At 41.6% G+C, this 26,152-nt stretch overlaps 1 protein-coding gene across 1 annotated transcript in view; it reads right to left on the bottom strand.

Moving 5' to 3' along the window:
- abhd6a (abhydrolase domain containing 6, acylglycerol lipase a) overlaps positions 1 to 26,152 on the bottom strand; it is an 84,858-nt gene that overhangs the window by 34,016 nt on the left and 24,690 nt on the right. The window contains exons 2-6 of the mRNA XM_048606727.1: positions 24,620 to 24,754; positions 20,482 to 20,638; positions 18,626 to 18,739; positions 13,028 to 13,160; positions 142 to 299 (exon numbers count right to left, since the gene is read on the bottom strand). Of these exons, the coding sequence (XP_048462684.1) occupies positions 142 to 299; positions 13,028 to 13,160; positions 18,626 to 18,739; positions 20,482 to 20,638; positions 24,620 to 24,738 (681 nt within the window). The 5' untranslated portion in view covers positions 24,739 to 24,754. The remainder of the gene's footprint in view (positions 1 to 141; positions 300 to 13,027; positions 13,161 to 18,625; positions 18,740 to 20,481; positions 20,639 to 24,619; positions 24,755 to 26,152) is intronic.

Genomic DNA, 26,152 nt, shown 5'->3' with positions numbered 1-26,152 from the left:
AAAAATGTTTAACATAGTTTTTCATTGTTACACAACGCCGAAGCAAGAAGCAGATGATTCAAGTACACTTCCACAGGATTCACTTGCCTCTTTTCAGCACCTTCCCCCTGCAAGCTATTAACTTTCAATGAGGTCACATACCTGCTGAGGTACTTTGAAGCGGACGTAAGAGCAAAGCTTCAGCATCTCTTCCATCTCCTCAGGGGTAGACGGAATAAGGGGAACTCTACTAACATCTCCTATTTGCTCTAATGACTTCAGTTCTTTCACAAATTTACTTTCATTGGGGTACCGCAGACCTACACCAAGAAAGAAGAAGCATTTCACCTGATTAATATTAAACACAGCAAATAAATATTCTGAGCTTTGCATGCTCTACCTCTGGTGAATCATGAGCCAGTGCCCTGTAAATGTGAATTTACCATAGCTTTGGACCCACTCAACACCCCCCCAACACCCCCCCATCCCCCCCACCCCCGCATGAAGGAGAATACAATTCCAGTCCACAGGGGACATCAATATTTTAATGCCTGTTTCATTCAGCTTGATTGCTTCCAATCTGCTGCAGTATTAGCCTGAGGCAATGTCAGACAAAATGAACAATGTGAACTGGATCCATGTGAACTACAATAACCGTCATTAAATCTCAGGTGTCACATTAATTTTTAAAGTATTTAAAATCAGTTGGAACTTTTTCTGCCTTCTCTCAGACAACATTGTATATTTTTCATTATTTTCAATATTCTTTGCCATTTATGAAGCACATTTTGCTACAAAGCTCTTGGAATACAGTTCAGCAAAAGAAAGACTACAAATGTCATAGCCACTTAACTTCACAGCTTTGTTACTGATTTTCCACAAACTTCAACTGTAGCCTAAAGAACACACACGGCAGCATTAGGAGGAACAGGGTGCTAAGGACCAATAACTAAAACTCAATCTCCCAGGCAGCTTGCCAATTCTAGCATATCAGCAATAGACTTGCAACTGGTCAGCATGATTTGAGCCCATCGATTCACGCTGTGCTTTGTCAACAGAATTACCCTCAGCTCGGGAGAACATTTCAGCACAATGAAGTACCATCCCAGGAAGTCATTTCTCAAAAAGCCACCAGTAATATTTAAATAAGTATCAATGGTGGATGCCTTGTGCTATCATGTTGTTCAATGCATTTTACTCTTCAGCACAAGCTTGTTGTTTCTGCTTCATTATCAACATTTGCTTTTGTATAAGATGAAGTCAGAAAGTTGCAGTTTTGACTTCAGAAGAACTATGGAAGCTTAGTTCCATAAGACTTGATCTAAATTGTGCTCCAGAGTCTAAACAGCTGAGCTCCAGAGAAGCTAACACATCTGTTCTGCAGGATAAAGACACTGCGGCCGAAAGGAGGTTGAGATTTTGCAGGTGTAATGGCAGCAAGACCGTCAACACTCATCATTATTATACCTTTGACACTGACAGCAACTTCTGAAGTTCCAGGATTTTCAATACAACATTGGGAGCCTGATAGCTGGAAGTATTGCAGGTCCTGTCTCCATGCCCAAGCTATGACACTTTCCTGAGGTCATTTGTAAAAGCCAATGGGCTAATGAAGGAAGTGAGCTCAGCAGTGGCTGCCTTATTGTAGCTGCTGCTGCCTTGTCATTAAAGCAGGCAGCTTCTCAAGATGGAATGTGGTGGAAAGTAATTGGGAAGGCAAATGGTGTGTTGGCCTTTATTGCAAAAAGATGGGAGTACAGAAGTAGAGATGTCTTACTGCAGGTATACAGGGCCTTGGTAAGACCACGCCTGGATTAGTGTGTGCAGTTTTGGCCTCCCTACCTAAGAAAGCAACAGAGTGTGGAGTAAAGGTTCAGTAGGCTGATACCAAAGTATAGCAGACAGCTATATAAGGAAAGATTGGTTTGACTGAGCCTGTACACTCTAGAATTTAGGTTAGACTGGGCCTGTACACTCCAGAATTTAGAAGGGTGAGTGAAGGGGAGGTGGGTGGGGAGATTAGGGAATCTGACTGAAACGTGTAAAAATTCTAACAGAGCTTGACAGACTCGATGCAGGGTAGATATTTCCCTCAGTTGGGAGTCTAGAACCAGGGGTCACAGTCTCAGGTTTTGGGGTATGCCATTTAGGACAGAGATGAGGAAACATTTCTTGACTCAGAGATTGGTCAAACTATGGAATATCCTACCACACAAGGCTGCAGAGGCCAAGATTCTGAGTATATTCAAGGAGGAGATAAACATCAAAGGCTTCAAAGGGTACAGAGAGAAAGTGGGAAGGTGGCATTGAGAAACGGGATCACCTATGATCAGCCTGGGGTTAGGGCTGAGGCTAGGGCTGGGGCTGAGGCTGTGAGCCAGCGACCTTTCTCCAGAGGCCATTATGAAATGGGACCAGGAGTCACTTTTTTTACCAAGATGACCATCTGCAGTGTAATCAATACATACAATAACTCTGTACTCCATGCATTATTTACTCTTGTATTAATAATTTTCAATTATGTAACTGTGCTTTTATTTCTTTACTATTGATGAATGTAAACTGGTTTCGGTCAAGCTCTGGAGGATGGGTTTGTCTCATGATGCATTTCATTGATGGGCATCAAAGAGGAAATTTGTACCCTGACCAAAGAACTATATCGTGGGTATTACAACTGCAAGGCAGGTTGGGAAATTGCATAAATAAAAACTGAACGAATTGCGGATGCTAGAAATCAGAAACAAAAACAGAAATTGCTGGAAAAGCTCAGCAGATCTGGCAGCATCTGTGGAGAGAAATCAGAGTCAACATTTCAGGTCAGGTGACCCTGTTTTAGAAGCCTGTTTTTGTTGCTGGTTGTGTTTGTGGGAAATTATATAGATTCTTGCCTTGTCATTAAAGCAGGCAAGTCTTCAAAGTTTAAAAACACTGTGTTGGAATACAGTGCCTCATTATTTCTTTGACCATAAAGATAAAGGAGTTGGAGATAACATTGCAGGGAGCTGCCTGTGTTTCTTCAAGCATATTCTTGAAGACAGGCTAGATACGATACATCTGGCTGTGACTTCAAACAGGACAGTAATATAATCGAAAACCAATTAAAATGGGCCAAACCAGCTATTACCTTATATGGTAATTTCATAGCAAAGGAATAGGTATTTTAAAAAATAAATGACACGTTACTGCAGTTTGCTCACCTGCTCCAAAACCAGACCAGGAAATCTGTTGATGGATTGACCCCCTGAGGCAAACAGTTTTGTGGAGCTTCTAAGCAATCAGTATCATTGTGAGTATGTAATGTTGCTTAGTTGTGTAATAAAGGTGTATCACATGAAATGGAACAGAATCCAAAATTGTTGTCTGCTATTGATATCTGGACCAGAACCTTTAGACACAAGTAGGGGCATTTTACATCAGAAAGAGGAATGTTTCTTGAGGTGGAGAGGGCGGGGTGAAGAGGGAGAGGCTGCAAGAGGGGAAGAGAGAGGGAGGTTGCAAAGAGGGACCAGTATTAAACCTGGCAGCAAAGTACCTCGGATAACAAAGTGTAGAGCTGGATGAACACAGCAGGCCAAGCAGCATCAGAGGAGCAGGAAAGCTGAAGATTCGGGTCTGTACCCTTCTTCAGAAATGGGGGAGGGGAAGGGGATTCTGAAATAAATAGAGAGGGGGAGGGTCTCCTCTCCACCTATCTGCTCCTTTATCTATCTTCCATCCGCCTCCCCTCTCTCTCTATTTATTTCAGAATCCCCTTCCCCTCCCCCTTTTCTGAAGAAGGGTCCAGACCCGAAACGTCAGCCTTCCTGCTCCTCTGATGCTGCTTGGCCTGCTGTGTTCATCCAGCTCTAAACCTTGTTATCTCAGATTCTCCAGCCTTGGCAGTTCCTACTATCTCAGCAAAGTTTCTCAGATAACTACAAACCTGAAACCTGAAATCGCTGATGTATTTGCAAATGAATGTAAAATCCTATGTTACGACACGGAGCCAAATCAAATCCACCTCCCTGTTCCTGTATTTGCAACACAATAAAATTGAAATACTCAATGGTTCTCAAAATTGCCCTATGGTTCCTAACCAGACTCTTTCAGTAACCAATACTAGACTTTGTGAACAACCAATACCAGACACTAGGTTAATAACATAAACAAAAAGATGTAATAACTTATTCATGACACAGTAGCTTTAACAGGAAAAAGTTAAACAAGTGAGCTGTATGGATCTTGCAGCTGCTGCTGGGATTGCAAGCTTAGTTAAAGATTTATTATAGTGTTTGTTTTAACAGTTTTACAGTTATTATTGTCATTACAGTTTATTCATATAAGATTTTTTCCATTTTGTTTTACCGTCAAGAAAAAAACCAAACAAAAAAAACGTTTATTTTTCCAAACTGACTTTTTTAAACGGTTTTCTTAAGGGTCTACAATGAATGGCTGAGCTGTTTTTTATTCTTCACTCAGAAATTTTAAAAAATCTACATGTGTTTAAGAGGGTTTTTTCATGTTGCAGAAGTTTTTCTTGAAAAGACTGATCAGGTTTTTATTAAAATAAGGAGATGTTGTGCTGGAGAGTGCTGCACATGGTCAGCTCCAAGGAAGAGTTTTTTCTTTGAGGAATTTATTGAAGAGGAAACATTTTTATTCAGTTAATCAGCTAAGTGTTGATTTTATTTAATTTTTATATGTTTTATATATAGATTTTTAATTTTTGCTCCCATTTGAACATTATTTTCTGTAGGTAATGAAAAGTAGTTTATTTTATATAAAAGGTGTTATTGAAACTTTTTTTTAGGCTTAATGTTTTTAAGACCACATATAACGTGCAGAGTGAGGTGGCTAGTAGATTTAGAAAAGTTATTACCCAGCAGGATCAATCAGATACATGGGCGACTGTCAGGAAAGGTAAGAAGGTGGTTCAAAAGTCTCCAGTGGCTATTCCTCTATCAACTAGATTTTCAGTTTTTGGAACTGTTGACGGGGATAGTCTTTGCAAGAAAAATCGAAGGGCCAATCAATTATTGGACACTTGGAATGATTCTTATGTTAGGCAGAATTTGACAAGATTTAATACAATTATTGTTATAGAGGACTCTCCTGTTAGGGGCATAGACAGGAGATTCTGTGGCAGTGAACCGTAAATTTAGGATGGTTTGTTGCTTTCCTGGAGCTAGGATTAAAAAAGTTTCTAAACATTTCAAGCAAATTGTCAAAGGTGAGGTTGTGAAGCCAGAAATTATCGTACACATTGGTAGGAATGACATTTTTAGGGAAAAGATTAAAGCAGTACAGAGTGAATTTAGGTAGAAGATTAAAAAGACTTAAAAGTAGCAATTTCTGGTTTACTCCCAATGCCAAAGTCAAACGAGAGAAGAAACAAAAGGTTAAAGGAGATAAATCGATGGCTGAAGAGCTGGTGAATTGTTCAGGGATTCAGGTTTTTGGACAATTGGAATGTCTTTTAGGATAGAAAAGACAGCAGAGGGATTTGCTCAGAGATCGTAGGAACTGCAGATGCTGGAGAATCTGAGATAACAAGGTGTAGAGCTGGATAAACACAGCAGGCCAAGCAGCATCAGAGGAGCAGGAAAGCTGACGTTTCGGGTCTAGATCCTTCTTCAGAAATTGGGGAGGGGAAGGGGATTCTGAAATAAATAGAGAGAGAGGGGGAGGCAGGTGGAAGATGGATAAAGGAGAAGATAGGTGGAGCGGAGACAGACGATCAAAGAGGCGGGGGTGGAACCAGTAAAGGTGAGTGTAGGTTGGGAGTTAGGGAGGGGATAGGTCAGTCCAGGGAGGACGGACAGGTCAAGGGGGCGGGTTGAGGCTGGTAGGTAGGAGATGGGAGTGGGACTTGAGGTGGGAGGAGTGGATAGGTCGGAGGAAGGACAGGTTAGGGAGGCGGGGACAAGCTGGACTGGTTTTGGGATGCGGTCGGGGGAGGGGAGAGTTTGAAGCTTGTGAAGTCCACATTGATACCATTGGGCTGCAGGGTTCCCAAGCGGAATATGAGTTGCTGTTCCTGCAACCTTCGGGTGGCATCGTTGTGGCACTGCAGGAGGCCCAGGACGGACATGTCGTCTGAGGAGTGGGACAGGGAGTTGAAATGGTTCGTGACTGGGAGGTCTCCACTCTCCGACTCCGCTCCGCCCACCGCCAACTCCGCTCCAACCACCGCCCATCCCGCTCTGCCCACCGCCCATCCCGCTCTGCCCATCGCCTACCCTGCTCCGCCCATCACCCATCCTGCTCCGCCCACCGCCTACACTGCTCCACCCACCACCGACATCGCTCTGCCCACCGCCGACGTCGCTCCGCCCACCACCGACGCCAACGTCGCTCCGCCCACCACCTCCACAGCCAGCAGCTCCAGAGGAGACAGCAGCACCCAGTCCTGCCAAGTCTTCACCATCCCCCCCAGACGTCCCCCTCACTGAGGACGAACAGTCAGTCCTCAGTAAAGGGCTCACCTTTATCCCCCTCCACCTAAACATCAATGAATACAACTCACACTTGGACGTTGAACAGTTTTTCCGTTGCCTCCGCCTCCGCGCTCACTTCTTCAACCGTGAGCCTAACCCTCCCCCTACTGATCCCTTCTCCCGCCTCCAACACACCTCCTCCTCCTGGACACCACCCCAAGGCCTCCTACCCTCCCTCGACCTCTTCATCTCCAACTGCCGTCGAGACATCAATCGCCTCAACCTCTACACCCCTCTCACCCACTCCAACCTCTCCCCCACGGAACGTGCAGTCCTCCGATCCCTTCACTCCATTCCCAACCTCACCATAAAACCCGCGGACAAGGGAGGCGCAGTTGTAGTATGGCGCACTGACCTCTACAACGCCGAGGCCAGACGCCAGCTCTCTGACAGCTCCTCCTACCACCCCCTTGATCATGACCCCACCCCCAAGCACCAAAACATCATCTCCCAAACCATCCACAACCTCATCACTTCAGGTGACCTCCCACCCACAGCCTCCAACCTCATCGTTCCCCAACCCCGCATCACCCGCTTCTATCTCCTTCCCAAAATCCACAAACCTGAATGCCCTGGTCGACCCATTGTCTCCGCCTGCTCCTGTCCCACTTATCTCCACTTATCTCGACTCCATTTTCTCTACCTTGGTCCAGGAACTCCCCATCTACGTCCGTGACACCACCCATGCCCTCCACCTCCTCCAGAACTTCCAATTCCCTGGTGCCCAACACCTCATCATTACCTTGGACGTCCAGTCCCTATACACTTGCATTCCCCATGCAGATGGCCTAAAGGCCCTCCGTTTCTTCCTGTACCGCAGGCCTGACCAGTCCCCCTCCAATGACACCCTCATCCGCTTAGCCGAACTCGTCCTCACCCTCAACAACTTCTCTTTCAATTCCTCCCACTTCCTACAGACAAAGGGGGTGGCCATGGGTACCCGCATGGGCCCAAGCTATGCCTGCCTCTTTGTAGGTTACGTGAAACAATCCCTCTTCCGAAGCTACACTGGCCCTATCCTCCACCTCTTCCTCCGTTACATTGATGACTGTATCGGCGCCGCCTCATGCTCCCAAGAGGAGCTCGAACAGTTCATCCACTTCACCAACACCTTCCACCCCAACCTTAAGTTAACCTGGACCATCTCTGATACCTCTCTCTCCTTCCTGAATCTCTCTGTTTCCATCTCTGGCAACCACCTGGAAACCGATATCCATTTCAAACCTACTGATTCCCACAGCTATAGTAGGAACTGCAGATGCTGGAGAATCTGAGATAACAAGGTGTAGAGCTGGATGAACACAGCAGGCCAAGCAGCATCATAGGAGCAGGAAGACTGACGTTTCGGGCCTCGACCCTTCATCATCTCACCTTGTTATCTCTGATTCCCACAGCTACCTAGAATACACCTCCTCTCACCTACCTTCCTGCAAAAATGCCATCCCCTATTCCCAATTCCTTCACCTCTGCCATATCTGCTCCCAGGATGAGGCATTCTACTCCCGAACATCCCAGATGTCCTCGACCGCGTCTCCCGCATTTCCCGCAACTCATCCCTCACACCCCCCTCCCCACAATAACAACCAAAACAGGATACCCCTCGTCCTCACATACCACCCCACCAACCTCTGAATCCAACGCATCATCCTCCAGCATTTCCGCCATCTGCAAGCTGACCAAAGACATTTTTCCCTCCCCTCACTTATCTGCTTTCCGGAGGGACCACTCTCACCGTGACTCCCTCATCCGCTCCACTCTCCCCACCAGCCCCGCCACCCCCCGGCACTTTTCCCTGCAACCGCAGGAAGTGCTATACCTGCCCCTACACCTCCACCCTCACCCCCATCCCAGGCCCTAAGAAGACCTTCCACATCAAACAGATGTTCACCTGCACATCTGCTAATGTGGTATACTGTATCCGCTGTTCCCGTTGTGGCCTCCTCTACATCGGGGAAACCAAGCGGAGGCTTGGGGACCGCTTTGCGGAACACCTACGCTCGGTTCGCAACAAACAACTGCGGCTCCCAGTCGCGAACCATTTCAACTCCCCCTCCCACTCCTTGGACGACATGTCCATCCTGGGCCTCCTGCAGTGCCACAACAATGCCAACCGAAGGTTGCAGGAACAGCAACTCATATTCCGCTTGGGAACCCTGCAGCGCAATCGTATCAATGTGGACTTCACAAGCTTCAAAATCTCCCCTCCCCCGACCGCATCCCAAAACCAGCCCAGCTTGTCCCCGCCTCCCTAACCTGTCCTTCCTCCCACCTATCCCCTCCTCCCACCTCAAGCCCCACCCCCATCTCCTACCTACAAGCCTCATCCCGCCCCCTTGAACTGTCCGTCCTCCCTGGACTGACCTATCCCCGCCCCCAACTCCCCACCTACATTCACCCTAACTGGCTCCACCCCCACCTCTTTGACCTGTCTGTCTCCTCTCCACCTATCTTCTCCTTTATCCATCTTCTATCCGCCTCCCCCTCTCTCCCTATTTATTTCAGAATCCCCTCCCCCATTTCTGAAGAAGGGTCTAGACCCAAAACGTCAGCTTTCCTGCTCCTCTGATGTTGCTTGGCCTGCTGTGTTCATCCAGCTCCACACCTTTTTATGTCGAGAGATTTGCTTATTCTATTAAGGGAGACGTTATACTGACAAAGTGAGTGGAGAAATTTTAAGTAGCAGTGTAAATGGAAGGATTAATGAGATGGGTTTTGAATGTGAGGGGAGCACATCAATTAGAAAAGAAAGACTAGAGAGAGCCAGAGTACGTAGTAACTATGAAGAACTAAATTGCATTTATTTCATTGCAAGGGGTCTTACAGGTAAGGCTGATGAGCTCAGGGCATGATTAAGAACATGGGACTAGGACATCGTAGCTATTACAGAAACTTGGCTGAGAGATGGACAAGACTGGAGCTCAATATTCCTGGTTTTAGATGCTACAAGAAGGGTAGAGAAGTAGGCAACGCGGGGAGGGCAGTGGCGTTTTTGGTTAAGGAATACAATACTGCTGTAACTAGGGAAGATATTTCTGAAAAAAGTCCAGTGAAAATATATGGGTAGAAATTACAAATAAGAAAGGAAAGATCACGTTGATGGGATTGTACTATAGGCCCCCCAATTGTAAAACAGAAATTGAGAAACAAATATGTAGGGAGATCTCAGACATATGTAAGCATAGTAAGGTGGTAATAATGGGGGATTTTAATTTTCCAAACATTGACAGGGACTACCTACTGTTAAAGGTTTGGCTGGTGAAGAATTTGTCAAATGTGCTCAAGAAAATTTTCTTTACCAATATGTGGCTACACCTACTAAAAAAGGAGCAAAACTAGACTTTCTTTTGGGCCGTAAGGCACAGTAGGGGATTGAAGTAAAAATGGGGAAACACTTTGGGTCTAGCGATCATAATTCTATTAGTTTCAAAACGGTTATGGAAAAGGATAAGCGTTCCATAAAAGTTAAAGTTTTTAATTGGAGTAATTGGAAATATTTGCATCATCTATAACTATGGGCAAGGTGCCTGATGACTGGAGGATAGCTAATGTTGTACATTTATTTAAGAGAGGTTGTAAGGAGAAACTAGGGAACTACAGACTTGTGAGTCTGACTTTGGTTGTGGGTAAATTGTTGAACGTGATTATAAAAGATAGGATTTACGGACATTTAGAGAGGCAAAACTTGATTAAGGAATAGTCAGCATGGTTTTGTGTGAGGAAAATAATGTTTTGTGTGAGGAAAATAATTTAATAATGTTAACGGTATGAGACAAAAACTTGCAAAAGTTAATTGGATTAGACTGTGCGCAAGTAAAAGGACATCTGACAAGTGGGAGGTGTTCAAGAGTGTGATGACGACAGTTCAGAGGCATTTTGTTCCTGTTAGAGTGAAGGCTAAGGCCGGTAAGACTAAGTAACAATGGATGAATGAAGATATTGATGTTCTAGTCAAGAATAAAAGAGAATTTTTTTTAGATATAGACTACTTGGTTCAATTGAATCTCTTAATATAAAGAGTATAGGGGTATTCTTAAGACAGAAATCAGGAAAGCAAAGAGGGGATATGAGATAGCACTGGCAGCTAAGGTTAAAGATAATCCAAAAAGATTCTACAAATACATTAAAAACAAGAGGGTAACTAGACAGAGGGTTGGGCCTCTTAAAGATCAAGGAAGTCATCTTTGTGTTGAGCCCCAGGAGATGGGAGAGATAATAAATGAATATTTTGCGAAAGTTTTTACTGTGGAGAAAGAAATGGAATCTAGAGAATGCAGCGAAATAAACTTTGATGTTTTAAAAACAGTTCATGTTACAGAAGAGGAAGTTTGGGAAGTCTTAGAGAATATAAAGGTGGATAAATCTCCAGGATCTGATCTAATGTATCCCAGAATGTTGTGGGAAGTAAGGGAGGAAATTACGAGATCCCGTGCAGAAATATTTGCATCATCTATAACTATGGGTAAGGTGCCTGATGACAGGAGGGTGGCTAATGTTGTACTTTTATTTAAGAGAGGTTTAAGGAGAAACTAGGGAACTGTAGACTTGTGAGTCTGACTTTGGTAGTGGGTAAATTGTTAGACGTGATTATAAAAGATAGGATTTACAGACATTTAGAGAGGCAAAAATTGATTAAGGAATAGTCAGCATGGTTTTGTGTGAGGAAAATCCTGTCTCACAAACTTGATTGAGTTTTTTTAAGGAAGTTACCAAAAAGGTTGATGATGGCAGAGCAGTAGACGCTGTTTATTTGGATTTTAGTAAAGCCTTTGACAATGTTCCACATGGTAGACTAATTAGTAAACTTAGGTCACATGGGCAAAAACAAAGTTGCTGGAAAAGCTCAGCAGGTCTGGCAGCATCTGTGAAGGAGAAAACTAGGGAACTATAGACAGTTCTGAGGAAGGGTCACCAGACCCGAAACGTTAACTCTGTTTTCTCCTTCACAGATGCTGCCAGACCTGCTGAGCTTTTCCAGCAACTTTGTTTTTATTCTTGATTTACAGCATCCGCAGTTCTTTTGGTTTTTATTTAGGTCACATGGGATTCAGGGTGAGCTTGCCAGTTGGATGAATAATTGGTTTAATGGCAGGAGATAGAGAGTAAAGTTGGAGGGTTGCTTTTCAGACTGGGGACCTGTGACCAGCGGTGTTCCACAGGGATCAGTTCTGGGTCCTGTTTTGTTTGTCATTTATATAAATGATTTGGATGAGAATATAGAAGACATGGTTAATAAGTTTGTGGATGACACCAAAATTGGTGGCATTGTAGACAGTGAATAAGGTTTTCTAAGATTACAAAAGGATCTAGATCAAATGGGTCAATGGGCTGAAAAGTGGCAGATGGAATTTAATCTGGATAAATGCGAGGTATTGAATTTTGGTAAAACAAACAAGGGACCTGGGGCTGCAGATACATAATTCTTTAAAGTTTGCATCACATAGAGACAGGACGGTTAAAAAGGCGTTTGGCACGCTTGCCTTCATTGCTCAGTCCTTTTGAGTATAGGAGTTGGGACGTTATGTTGAGGTTCTACAGGACATTGGTCACCCAGTTAAGGAAGGATATTATCAAGCTGGAGAGGATTAAGAAGAGATTTACCAAATGTTGCCAAATATGGAAGGTTTGAGTTGTAAGGCTGGGACTTTTCTCACTGGAGCATAGGAGGTTGAGAGATGATCTGATAGAAGTCTATAAAATAATGAAAGATATAGATAGAGTTGATGGTAGTTGTCTTTTCCCTAAGATGGGGAATTTCAAGACTAGGGGCCACATTTTTAAGGCGAGAGGAGAGAGATTTAAAAAAGACCAGTCAAGAAGGTGTGTTTATGGCAATAGCCTTTATGTTCACAAATTTTATGTCAATTATTTTCAAAAACAAAATTTGGTTGCTAACTTATACCTGTTGCCTGGTGCCAATTTAACTATTGTGGTATCTAGGAAATCATTGCTTTCCTTGTGTGATGTGACTTTATATTTAATGGATAGCTGATAATTATTGGTGATACTGATGAATTCTTCCAATTCTGCTTCTGTGAGAGCCCACGTACCCAAAGCATCAACACAAACACAAAAGGCAATGTTACTATGTGACAGAATCTCCTAACACGAGTTAGTGAGAATGAAAAACAAAATCTGAAAAACAAAATGTATTCAATTAACTTACAATTCATGACAAATAATAATTGTCATGTTCCAATACTAATTGCCTTAAGCTCTGTATGCCCAGTTTTGTGGAATTATTGTAAAATTATTAGACATTAAATTTTTCATAAGAAGCAATTGCCAGAAGAACTTTGAGTATACAGACTAACTGCTGCCTTAAAATAATGCTGTTGAAATTTGGTCATGAATCATGAAAATTGACAAAATGCCATAGGTCAGTGATCTGATAAAAGGTCTTTGAACAAAAATATGAACTTCTGAATCTGTCTCTACAAGTGCTGCTTGACCTGATGAGTATTTCCAGCAACATCTGTTTTAATTTCACATTTCTAGCATCCACAATATTCTGCTTTTGTGTAGGGCAGTGTTCCACTTCAATAAACTGAAGTTTCAAGTCATTAAGAACCTACCTGCAGGACAGATGAGAGTTAGGCCACAGATGTCTGTTGGGTGCCGAGCAGCATATACACCAGCAACATTACCACCCATTGATGTACCAATCAGATGAAACGGTTTCCTATTCAACCCAATGCATTCAACAAACTGGATAAGAGAGAACACAGATTTTCATAGTTTGCAGCTCAGCTCAACAAAGTTGACCTAGATCCTCAGACTCTGCCTTCAGAAACAAGTGAGAGTGACTCGAATAATAGTTTCTACAGAGACACACATTTCTCAGCTTCTATATCGATGGAACACAGGTATGATTCCTTTTGCAAGTAAAGAGGATTAATAGCAAATCCTACAAAGTAAATTCAAAAAAGTTCTAAGCCAAAACATTCTGGAAAAAGAATGTGAAGGATTACACATGGTAGTATGTAAATTCGACACAGTTCTTTTTCAATTTACTATGAGCTTCCTGGGCATTATCTTTTTTGGAAAATTCATCACATGATGATAAATCAGGGATTATCCTCTGAAGTCTTACTGAAAGGAAGGATCAGCATTTGAATTTATTCAGTTTCAGGAGCAATCGGTCATTGACAATGATGCTCAATTATTAAAAGACAGCTTTGTGGGGACTTTATCATAGGTATCATAAGTTCTTCTGTTTGTTTTTCTGCTCATAGAGTAATTTTCTAATTTAAAAAAAATTAAATTTAAGCTTTGTTAACATCGAAACAGATGCTTTGGATTAGCTGAAGTAGTTAAATATATTGAAGAAATGAAAATATGTTTGATTTTGTCAAACGAGAGACACAAGTTACCATGGAGATCAGCTCAATTACCCTTGGAGAACACAGGTTCATTTATTCAGAATGTTAATTAAAATCCTATATCAAAAGCATGAAACACTTGAAACAAGGAATAAGCTGTTGTTCAGAGATATTAAGAAGATTAGGCCCTGGATACAACTTTTTAAAGAACAAGTATTTAACAGATGGAACTGGTTCAGAATGTACACTAAACAGTTGCTAAAGTGGCTCTTGCATTAACACATTTTAGGACGATGCCCTCACCAAAACTAATATTAATAATATTAAAAATCCAGGCAAATTCAATCCTACAACTTGACTTCCATATCCATTTTCATGTGAACATACCAAATTCGGAGATGGAGTAGGCCATTCAGCCCATTGAATTTGCTCCACCATTCAATCAAATCATAGCTGCTATAACTGTAACCTCAATACCTCCAATAACCTTTCACTCTCATTGCTTATCAAGGAACTATCCACCTCAGACTTAAAAGTATTTAAAGACTCATGATCCTCTGAGAAAAACTGTTTTGTCCAATCTCTGTCTTAAATGATTGACTCTAACTTTTAAACAGTGACCCCTAGTTCTAGATTGTTCCAAAGAGGAAACATTGGCTCCACAACTACCCTGTCAAAACCCCTTGTGACTCATAGGTTTCAATCAAATCATCTCTTAGTCTTCTGAATTCCAGCAATACAAGCCCATCCTGTCCAAACTTTCCTCATAAGTCAACAATCACATTTAGTAAACCTTCTCTGAACTGTCCCCAACGCATTTACCTTCTTCCTTAAATCAGTTTTTAGATCTATTCCACTTGCAGCTAGGACTTTAAAACAGTGTTTCATATCAGGACTTCTTAATTTTCCCTCCACTTGGAATCTAATAGTGGGAATATACAAATATGGCTTTGAATGGTTTTGCAGAAGATTATACAGTAAACAATTGTGCTGGACAGGCCAGGCAGCCTTAGGTTCAAACTTCAATCTGCATCAAGTTAACTGATCTAACAGCAAACTTTATTTGACAATGAATGTTAATGGGCTATTTGATCATGGCCTAGATACTATCCTCATTAGCCATTAGAAACGCACACCTATTAGTAGCAAAAGTTCCAGTATAGCACTTAGGAACAGCAATCTTGAATGTGTTCCTTAATCCTTGAGTACTGAAACATAACCTTAGTTTTATTTTTATTATTTATTCATTTTGTGGGATGTGGGCATTGCTGGCTGGCCAGCATTTATTGCCCATCCCTAGTTGCCCTTGAGAAGGTGGTGGTGGGCTGCTTTCTTGAACCGCTGCAGACCACTTGCTGCGGGTTGACCCACATGCCATTAGGGAGGGAATTCTAGGAGTTTGACCCAGCGACAGTGAAGGAACGGTGATATATTTCCAAGTCAGGATGGTGAGTGGTTTGGAGGGAAACTTGAAGGTGGTGGTGTTCCTATATATCTCCTGCCCTTGTCCTTCTATGGAAGTGGTTGTGGGTTTGGAATATGCTGTCTGAGGATCTTTGGTGAATTTCTGCAGTGCATCTTGTAGATAGTACAGACTGCTGCTACTGAGCGTCGGTGGTGTAGGGAGTGGATGCTTGTGGATGTGGTGCCAATCAAGCGGGCTGCTTTGTCCTGGATGGTATCAAGCTTCTTGAGTGTTGTTGGGGCTGCACTCATCCAGGCAAGTGGGGATTATTCAGTTACACTCCTGCCTTGTGGCTTATAGATGGTAGACAGGCTTTGAGGAGTCAGGAGGTGAGTTACTCGCTGAATATTCCTAGCCTCCTACCTGCACTTGTAGCCACTGCATTTATGTGGTGAGTCCAGTAGAGTTTCTGGTCAATGATAAATCCCAGGATGTTGATAGTGAACGATTCAGTGATGGTAACAACACTGAATGCCGAGGGACGGTGGTTAGATTGTCTCTTATTGGTGATGGTCATAGTCTGGCATTTGTGTGGCATGAATGTTACTTGCCACTTGTCAGCCCAAGCCTGGATATTGTCCAGATCTTGTTGCATTTGAACATCGACTGCTTCAGTATCTGAGGAGTCGCGAATGGTGCTGAACATTGTGCAATCATTGGCAAACATCATCACTTCTGACCTTATGATGGAGGGAAGGTCATTGATGAAGCAGCTGAAGATGGGTGGGCCTAGGACACTTACTCTGAGGAACTCCTGCAGAGATGTCCTTAGTATACATAGATTGAGGAAGTGTTGGAGATATCAGAAATGAATCTTGCTTCCTATCATTGTTGGTGTCCTCTATGTCCCACTGTAAGGAGGAGTATTCTAAATTGTCATGGGCTGGATACTTTACAAGGATTGTTACTGTGAGACAAGAGACAGGGAGACTGTGACCATTGCTGAAAACTCCACTACACAGTCCCCTGACTGAGGTGGAGAGAGATACAATGCAGTTAATTCTTCAACTGGGGTCATGGTGAAGCAGGTGACAGGCTACTTGAAGTTGAGGTTTCGATGCTTGTATCAGTCTGGGGGACATTGCAGTACACTCCTGGCAGAGAATGCTGTATAATCCTAGCCTGGTGTGCCCTGGTGTGGAGCAGGCAAAGAGCGGATGTGATTGAGCTTAAGAGCTGGAACAGCAGAAGCAATCTGGGGAAGAAGATGAGGACATTGAGCAGGAGGACATCACCTTTCGCATGGTAGACCACAGCAGCATCGAGCACAACAAGTCAAGCAGGCCTGAATTGACACCCGGTTGCAATAGATGTGAGTTGGGTGCAGTGATTACTCACTGACTGTAAATTTGTTGCTCTTCGAAAGGTCAGCAGTGCCAGTTTGTTCTCATAATCAGCTTCTGTTTGTTTTGGTTTGCATTTGCTCAAACTGAATAAAAGTGAATGTTTTCAACTGTTTGAAAGGTTGGTAGGTGATGGTGACACATCAACCAATAGTAATGCATTTGCACTTGTATTTGCAATGAGGTGTCAGCCGTGGAGGCTATGTGTTCTAAGGGGTGTTTGTTTTTGGGTTCCCTCCCACTACATTTACCGTGAAGGGCAGGTCCTGACCTGCTACATTTGACTGGGGGCACAGCTGGGCTTTAAAGATGGCACATACCAGGGATCCTGGGAGGTCCGAACAGTGGCAACAGGGAAGATACATTAAACGGTATGCTGTGGGGGTATGATGCATAGATAATGAGTTGAGTTTCTGAAATTAGCACGAGAAATTTCAGTATGCTTCACAGAGACAAGCCCTCCATGAAACTCAGAAAGCTGACAGTCGAATTAAGCTTACAGTATTAAGGGGACAAATGTTACACCAAAGGGTTGAGTACAGAGTCAAAATTGGTTCAAAAAGGATATAAATTTAGGAATAAAAATCTGAGTTCTGAGGAAGGGTCACTAGACCTGAAACATTAACTCTGATTTCTCTCCACAGATGCTGCCAGACCTTTTGAGCTTTTCCAACAATTTCTGTTTTTGTTATAAATTTAGAAATTCAAGCGATTGTGGACTAAAGCTGCTCTGTCACTAATTTAAATCATGACTGATCATATGTCAACTTCATTCATCCACCTTAGCTTCATATATCCCCTGGTAGCCTTACCTAACAAAACTCTATTGATCTCATTCTTGAAAATTTTGTTTGTCTCAGTATCCACAACCTATTTAGGAGACAAAACTCCAGATTTCAACATTGCTTTGTGGTTCTTGATTTCCCTTCTAAATGCCTGGCTGTATTTGAATATTAGAGCTTGGTTATGAACATTCAAGTACTGTCCATGATTTCCCCACCAAAGGAACTAGTTTCTCTTCATCTACCCCTTTTAAAATCCTTCTAACATTTTAAAGATCTCAATATAGATCACCTCTCAAGACAATACATCCCAGGTTTATGGAATCTGTCCACAAAATTTAACTAAGTTCTACTAACGTTCTGAAAATTTTTAAACAAACTCAACATCATGCCTTCAATACCTTGTAAGGCTTTTTCTACCCTCTTGGGTGGGTGTGATAGGTCCTATGGCACATTTTGAGAAAGAGTGGGAAAGGTCTCCTGGTGTCCTGGCCAATAATTAATCCTTAAACAACATCATCATAAAAGAGATTATTTGGTCATTTGTCTAATTTCTTTGCTAGGTGGAAAATTGGCCCACACCTCTCAGCCAGAATGTCTGGGTTCAAGTCCCATCTGACCCAGAGGTTTAATACAACATGCTCGAACAGGTTGATTAAAAAATAACTATAAATGCACAGGGTCTAGACCCGAAACGTCAGCTTTCCTGCTCCTCTGATGCTGCTTGGCCTGCTGTGTTCATCCAGCTCTACACCTTGTTATCTATAAATGCAAAACCCTTTCTTTTTCTGTTCATATAAAACTGTCTGAATTCTGTTCTTGAGTTGAATATTTTTGAAGAATTCTGTTGAATATACAATTGAATATTTTTCAATAAATTTAATGGTATCGCATTTTATATGTATATATTTATTTTATTCCGCATTCTGTTTTAGATTACATCAATTATTAAAAACAAGTCATTTTTTGAAGAAGATCCAGATAATAGAGCTGACAGAAATCACAGACTAATATTGCTGTCTTGAATTATTTCACATATTGGAGGAAGTCAATCTGACCGATGCAACAAATGTGTGCAACTATGGGTCAATCATTCTATTCCTTATCTACTGCAAAAAGCCAATAATGGCTCCTAGTAAGATTCAGGAATAAAGGGCTTCATGAAAAAAGCTGACATTTCGGTCAAGCCACAGGATTTCATAAAAGTGCAATTTCAAACTCATAAACACTAATCACAAGTTACAATAAATGAATAACTCACCTGGTGAATCCTGTTCACTTGTCCCTCTATGGAATAATCATCTACACAAGTACGTGTTGTGCCCTCATGGCCTGGCATATCAACACAGATCAGGTGCAGGTTCTTAGGTAAAAACTGATCAAGAGCACAAACACACACACTAAATTACTTCAGTTCAAGATGCACAAGGCTATCTGTTATTCAATCACTCCCGGTGATATCACATATGCTGTGTATGATTCTTCTACGGTCTGCAAGAATGGGGACTTTACCTAGTACAGAATCTATATAAAAGATGCTCTTTGCAGCTATAACTTCCACAGTCAAGCCATTATTTATATGCAATTAAATTTGATGATTAATTTTATCATGATCAATGTTGTGTGATTATTTTTATTCTGATCACTATTTTGTGTTAACTTCATATTTACTGCTATTTGGTTCGATGGTCACCCCAATGTCTAGTGTGTAATACCACACTAAAGTTAGATACACTTATGTAATTTATATATTTCTCTATCAGATGTACTGTCAAAACGTAACCCAATGCCAATCCTTACAGTTGAGAAGTGTGAAAAAATGCATGTTTCAGGTTTGATGTTGTAAGCACATAGTTGGGGAGATCAAACCAACATGTCTTCTTAAGCTGCTTTTACATTTATGCTAATAAGGGCCTTGCAATGCTAGTTCCTTCAGCACTGATCTTGCATAGCTAGAAGCAAGCCCCTACCCCCATCTCGGCCACATTCTCCACCCCACGGAAACCTAAATGTATTGAGTTGGCTTAGAATTATTGGTCACACATGTTTCAGCAAACTGTGTTACAAACATCCCTCTGATACCAAGAGAAACAGCTTTACTTGTATTTGTGAATCCATGCAAGTGATTCAGGGAAGTTGAAAATGTTCCGCCACCTCAGGTCAATGTTTTGAGGAATTGTGCACATCTCAGCAATTTTGGAAAAGTGCACATACATCCAAAAGCATTGAAGAAGATGGAGAAGAATCTAAGCATTCTAGTGCATACATCTCTGGAGGACCATGAACAATGTCAAGAAGCCATAGCTAGGGTTTTTCTGCATTCATAAGATAAGACATATTATTTTGTCTTTGTACAAAACCTTGGTCACACTTCAAATGTGATATTGAGGCTTTGGAAGAAGTACAAAGGAGGACCATTAATCTAACTCCTAGTTTAAGGCATCTTTGTTAACAAGAGTTGGATTCTAGAGAAGTAAATGTTCAGATGATCTGATTGAGAATGATAAGATGATGAAAGGAATAGATTGTGTTCCAGTTAAGAGTTTGTTCCAACTAAATTGGTTAAAAGGGACCAAATGTCATGATCTTCAGTTATATGTGGCCAGATTTATGTTATTAATTACAGCTTTTCTCTGGAACACGCTGCCTGCTCAGCAATGGACGTGTCTCATTGAATTCCTGCAAATTAGAGCTGGACTCGTTACTGATGTGAGTTTAACTCCTACAAAAAGGGAGCTGAGAAATCTCCTGGACCAGGTTCAATCAATTAGATGCATTGGAGAAGAATTTTCTAATTTTCTTCCCCACAATAGCCTAGACTTCTAATCATCTTTTTACCCCTCCCAGTAGAGCACAGGGTGAGGTACAGTCTCTGTTTATCATGCTGCACAAGGCACCACAATTATATCGGACAGTCTGGATGGACCAGAGGGTCTTTTGTTGTCTATCATTGTGCAGACACAGAAGAAGGTGATTTGAGAAAGTGAGGAAGTAATGGAATAAGGAAAGGCACTGCATTTATGAGCAGTGTCACTTGGATTAATTTTAATAATCGTGACCTTTTATATACTTTCTCAAATTGAAAGAATTAAACTAATGACGAATGCAGGAACTAACCTTCACCACAGATAGCCACATGTCCTTGTGAGCTGAAAATCCATGTAACATCAAAATGGAAGGTTTACTACCAGGTTTCCCACGGCAGGAATAGCAGAATCGATAGTTGCCACAGTCAGCATTTTTAATCTGCATGCCTAATGTTGTTCGCCAGTACCTGTGCAAAAAACACAACAGTCTAGCATACCTAGAAGTCTACTGCACACCAGTGACAGCTTTTCTGTTAATTCTTGCAAGTTTTTCAATACAATTTTCTTAAGGATGATTTATGATTAACAAGACATTGATTAACAAATCCCATAGAGACTTCACTTAAAATACAGATCTCAAAGGGAACATGCTTTGCTTCCTGCAGCTAGCTGGATGTACAATTGCTCTGTAGACTGAGGAAGAAATATTCTCAAGTGCAATGTTATCATTTGGCAATAATAGTTATATTGAAACAAAGTATGATCATGCCTTTATTGATCAGGGTCTCATTTCAGTTCATAATCCACATTTCAGGTTGAGAAGAACTTTCTTTAAAATAAGAAATGATCTTAACCAGGAATGTTAAGTCAGTTTCTCTGAATGTTCTCCGCATTTTGATGAACAGTCATAGAATTATAGAATCCCTACAGTGTGGATGCAGGCCATTTGGCCCATTGAGTCCACCCTAACTCTTCAAAAAGCATCCCAACCAGACTAAGTCCCTCACTCTATCCCTGTAACCCTGCATTTCCCATAACTAATCCACCTTGCTGAATGGACATTATGGGCAATTTAACATGGCCAATGCAGCTAACCTGCACACCTTTGGATTATGGGAGGAAACCAGATCACCCAGAAGAAACCCATGCAGACACGAGGAGAATGTGCAAACTCCACACAGTCATCTGAGGGTGAAATTGAACTCGGGTCCCTAACGTTGTGAGGCAGCCGTGGTGATGACAGGGTCACCATGCCATCGGAATATTTCAAGTCATCAGACTCAAAATGTTAACTCTGCTTTCTTCCCACAGATGTTGCCAGACCTGCTGAGTTTCTCCAGCAATTTCTGCTTTTGTTTCTCTCAACAGATGCTGCCTGAACTATTAAAGTATTTCCATCATTTTGGTTTTATATTTTCAGATTTTCCAGCATCTATAGTTCTTTGCTTTTCTATTTCAATTTATAGTCAAAGAAGAAAAACATACCCATTTATCTCAGAACAAGATTAATAATATCTCCTTTCAAATTTGAAAATATAACACTAAAAAAATGTTATGTTTCCAGAACATAAAATGGAATAACAATAATGAATGAAAAGGTGTAAAATTTGAGTAGTCTTAAGCTCACTGGTGCCCATGCAACTACTTTACTTCACCTGTTTAAATATGAGCTATTCAAAAGCTCTTTATTGTATTGTAGTTTGCTATCCTACATTACTGGGCAGACTGTAAGTCTAATTTACTAATCTTGCACTCCCAGCAATGATACATGCTCAATTGAGCACAAGTTGGGGATGGGGCTCTAACCTGCACTTCCCTTGAGTGCACATTCTCATGAGGAGTGCAGGGGCAGTGAAAACTGTCAAGGTACATCATATGAACCGCTTCTACAAAACAAGTGCCAACCAAATTCAGCAAGATTTTATTCCTGACCTTGAGTCTTATCCAACAGGAACACAAACCAGAAAATTAAGTGCAAGAGACTGCATTATCAAAAATACAGCATCTCCAGTTTTCTGGTGACAGCCTAGCATTATGCAAAAGAAACATCAGTAGTTTTATATCCATAAATTTGCAGTCTAGCTAAACTAAACCCTCAAGGAACCATTTAAAATGAGAATTTTAAACATTACTTCTGCTCACAAATTCCTTATCCTCAAAATCTCTTCTCCTATTCTGTTTTCTCATTATTCAGTCGAATCTGCAGTTTTTAGTCTCTTTGCAGCTTTAAACCATTTATCTATTCTTCGTTCTCTCCACAGAAATGCATTTTGGGAATGGGAATGATATTAAACCCTTGGTCTCTATCTGTTGAAAACCACCTCAATAACTGATAACTGAAAATTGATATGCCTGTGCCTATAGGTGTGAGCAGACCAGCCTCTGATGCCTTTTAACTCTGAAGGTAACTTTTTGATTGTTTTCTCCCCATATTATCAATCAAGATATTTACACCTTGCTGACACATGAAAGTATAGCAGCTTTTGATGCTTGGCTAAAGTGACTATAACGTGCAAGATTTGAAACAGTGAACTTCAGTATGAATTCAATCCCAGGCTATGAACCAGGGATGTGGGATTGAAAAACAGGCAAACTGTATCCTGTCCTCACTCAAATATTCGCACAATGCACAGGGCTATATAGCAATTAAAAACAAAAAAACATACCTAACTTCATCATCCTCATTCAATGAGGTCACCACTGGCTCCTTGGTTTACCGCCCTGAGGTCTCCTAACTCAGCACAGTTTAATGCCAGGATCTTTTTAGCCTGTCTGAGCATTCCCCTTCACCTCCAAATCCCCATCTACACCAATCACCATTACCTGACTGAGAAGAACATAGAGCATAGAACAGTACAGCACTGGGAACAGGCCCTTCAGCCCATCATGTCCATGCTGACCATGATGCCATTCTAAACTAATCCCATTCACCTGCACATGGTCCATTTCCCTCTATTTTCCCTGTTTATGTGTCTGTCAAAATGCCTCTTAAATGTTACTATCGTATCTGCTTCTACCACCTCCCCTGTCAGTGTGTTCCGGGCACCCATCACCCTCTATGTAAAAAAGCTGCCTCACAGATCTTGTTTAAACTTTGCCCCTCTCACCTTAATTCTATGATCCTTAGTTTTTGACATTTCCACCCTACCCATGCCTCTCATAATTTTGTATACTTCTATCAGGTCGCCCTTCAACGTCTGACGCTCTAGAAAAAAAAATCCATGCTTGTCCAATCTCTCCTTATAGTTAATATATGCCAATCCAGGCAAAATCCTGGTAAACCACTTTTGCTCCGTCTCCAAAGCCTACACATCCCATAGTGTGGTGACTAGAATGGCACACAATACTCCAAATGTGGCCTAACTAAAGTTTTATACAGCTGCAACATTACTTGCCAACTTTTATACTCAGTGCCCTGACAGATGAAGGCAAGCATGCCAATATGCCTTCTTTACCACCTTATCCACTTGTGCTACCACTTTCAGGGACCAACACAGAGCCCAACATTTCAATTGGTTTCTGGGAGAACTGAGATAGGTCACCACTGAAAATCCAGAAAATAGCTCAAAATCGCTTTGCCTTTCCAATCAATGTCTCACCTACTTCCTCACCCCTTCAAGTGTGATATAACTTCAGTGGACTGAGTACGGACTGGCCAGGATTGCACCCTGCCCTGGTTTAGATGCCACTCTCCTACATCATCTTGAGAGGGTGGACATATGAGTTTTGCAAGTACTCCATAAATCTGGAGATACACTTCAGTTGGGACTTGGCACAGGTGAGGCTGATCTCACAGGGCAAAAGCTGGTTGACAGCGACGGCAGGCATCATACCAGTTAAGTGTCGAGGCCCAAAGTCTCAGCCCAGACTGAAGAAGATTGGAGTGAAAGGAGGGGATGGGCCTACAGGCAGGGATTTTTGTTTTATATCCCAAAGTGTCTCTGAAATTCACGATGGTCTGGGCAAGCCAAAATCCTCTTCTGCTAAAGGATACCTGACACCCATTCAAACTAGAACAGAAACTGCCAGAGAAACTCAGCAGGTCTGGCAGCAATCCTTGGGGAGAAAGCGGAGTTAATGTTTCAAGTCTGGTGATTCTTCATCAGAACTCATTAGTTTCTGTTTTCATTTCAGATCAACAGTTCTTTTCTTTTGTTTTACCCACTTCAACTAACCAGCTCATTTTGGGATTTCCAAGGTGGGGAATGTGAAGATTCATTGTGGATATCTCATCCCCAAACTTCAAAGGTATACTTTGAACACCCCTTCCCTTGACCTGTAAACCTCTGGACAGGCAATAATAACCAACCCTCTGGACATCCTGGTCATTGTACATTTTACAACAATAATAATCTAATAGCTGTTTGCTCATTCTGTGTGTAAGTGTAGTCACAATGACAATAAATACAAGTATAACCGTCACTAAAAATTAACAAATGTACACTTACCAGTAATAGAATCTAATGAGTGCTGCAGGACACAGTAGAAAGGAAGCTACAAAAGCTAGAATGGGTATGGCAAGAGTGCCTCCTGCCAGGACACACATGTTCATTAAATCCAAATCCATTTCCCCACCCTCACACCTGAAAGAATGAAGAATAAAGGAAGAAGAGCATGAGTAAAGTAAACAGAAAAAAATCTGCTGAAGTTGTCTGCTCTTCAGCTACTTAGGTCTTGGACTATACTAATATATTTCCTCTGGATTATAAGCATAAGCCTGCGTGACATCATGTAATCAAATGCAATAAAAGAACAAAATAAGACTTTTGGAAGTGATTGCACCTGCACTTCTTAAAAGTGAGAGTCACTTAAATGTGGAACAAATTAACACTTGTAGCACAACAGTTTACAACTATTAACAGCAGGGTGATCATAGATAGCTTAGGTTTGATGTTGTATACTGCAAACTGCTAGCAATTTTGTATTTTTAATATCCAGATGGCTTGTACACTGTACAAAAGGTGATCTTAGAGTTACAACACTATTCTATAACAGGATTAAATATGCCAAAGCTCACAAGATTATTGGTTCATTTCTGGAAATTCATGTGACATTTCTAAGATTTGAAGGAGTCTTGAATGTCTTAAAATGTTTTTACTGAACTTTTATTATATCAACTTAATTAAATATATTTAACATTTGTCTCATCAAAAAATGAATCGACAATCCTGTTTCACAAACAAAAAAATGATGTAATTTGTATTGAAAGGGGTGACCCATCACTTTTGCACAATGTTATCTCAATTAAGACAACTATTCGTGTTTTGATCCCTTCTCTCCAGAGTCTTGCTAAGCATTTCTTTTTGAAAATATCCCTTTATTTTCACTGATTAAGGTGTCCCTACACTTCAGGAAATCAAACAGAGCTCTTTGTTATTTTATTGCCACATTTGACCTCAAGGGGGATCAGGTGAAAATCATTTGAAGGAGGAAGCCAATTCAGAGGACGAACATTGAGATATTTACCTGTAAGATGTCCCAGCCAGTTTAGTGAATTCAAACAGACCCATTCAACATCATGAAAAGTACAGTCTGTTACAGAACTCCTCAGTGGTGCCCTGTGTTCAACCTTCCATCATTCAAATTGCAGTGCAGAAATTCTGGGGAGATTTAACCCAAGGAAGTGTCCTTCGAACAAATCGACTCATCACCTTATCATGGATTGTTTTTAAAACTAGATCTTTGAAGAAAGATATAACTGTATGCAACTGCTGGAGTGCTGCACCTTTAACAGCACAACGTCCTGTTCTAGAACCGTCCAAATTTGAAACATCATAATCATTATTACATCACAATTAAGAAACCTTTAAAAACAGCCTAGAACCTTACCAAGACAACAAACTTGTGGCAGAGACAGTAGGAACTGCAGATGCTGGAGAATCTGAGATAACAAGGTATAGAGCTGGATGAACACAGCAGGCCAAGCAGCATCATAGGAGCAGGAAGGCTGACGTTTTGGGCCTAGACCCTTCATCAGAAAT

Source organism: Rhincodon typus, chromosome 16 (genome assembly GCF_021869965.1).
Source record: "Rhincodon typus isolate 14 chromosome 16, sRhiTyp1.1, whole genome shotgun sequence".
NCBI classification, from domain to species: domain Eukaryota; kingdom Metazoa; phylum Chordata; class Chondrichthyes; order Orectolobiformes; family Rhincodontidae; genus Rhincodon; species Rhincodon typus.
Note: the sequence above shows the minus strand (reverse complement) of the source record. Positions and strands in the feature narration are given on the sequence as shown.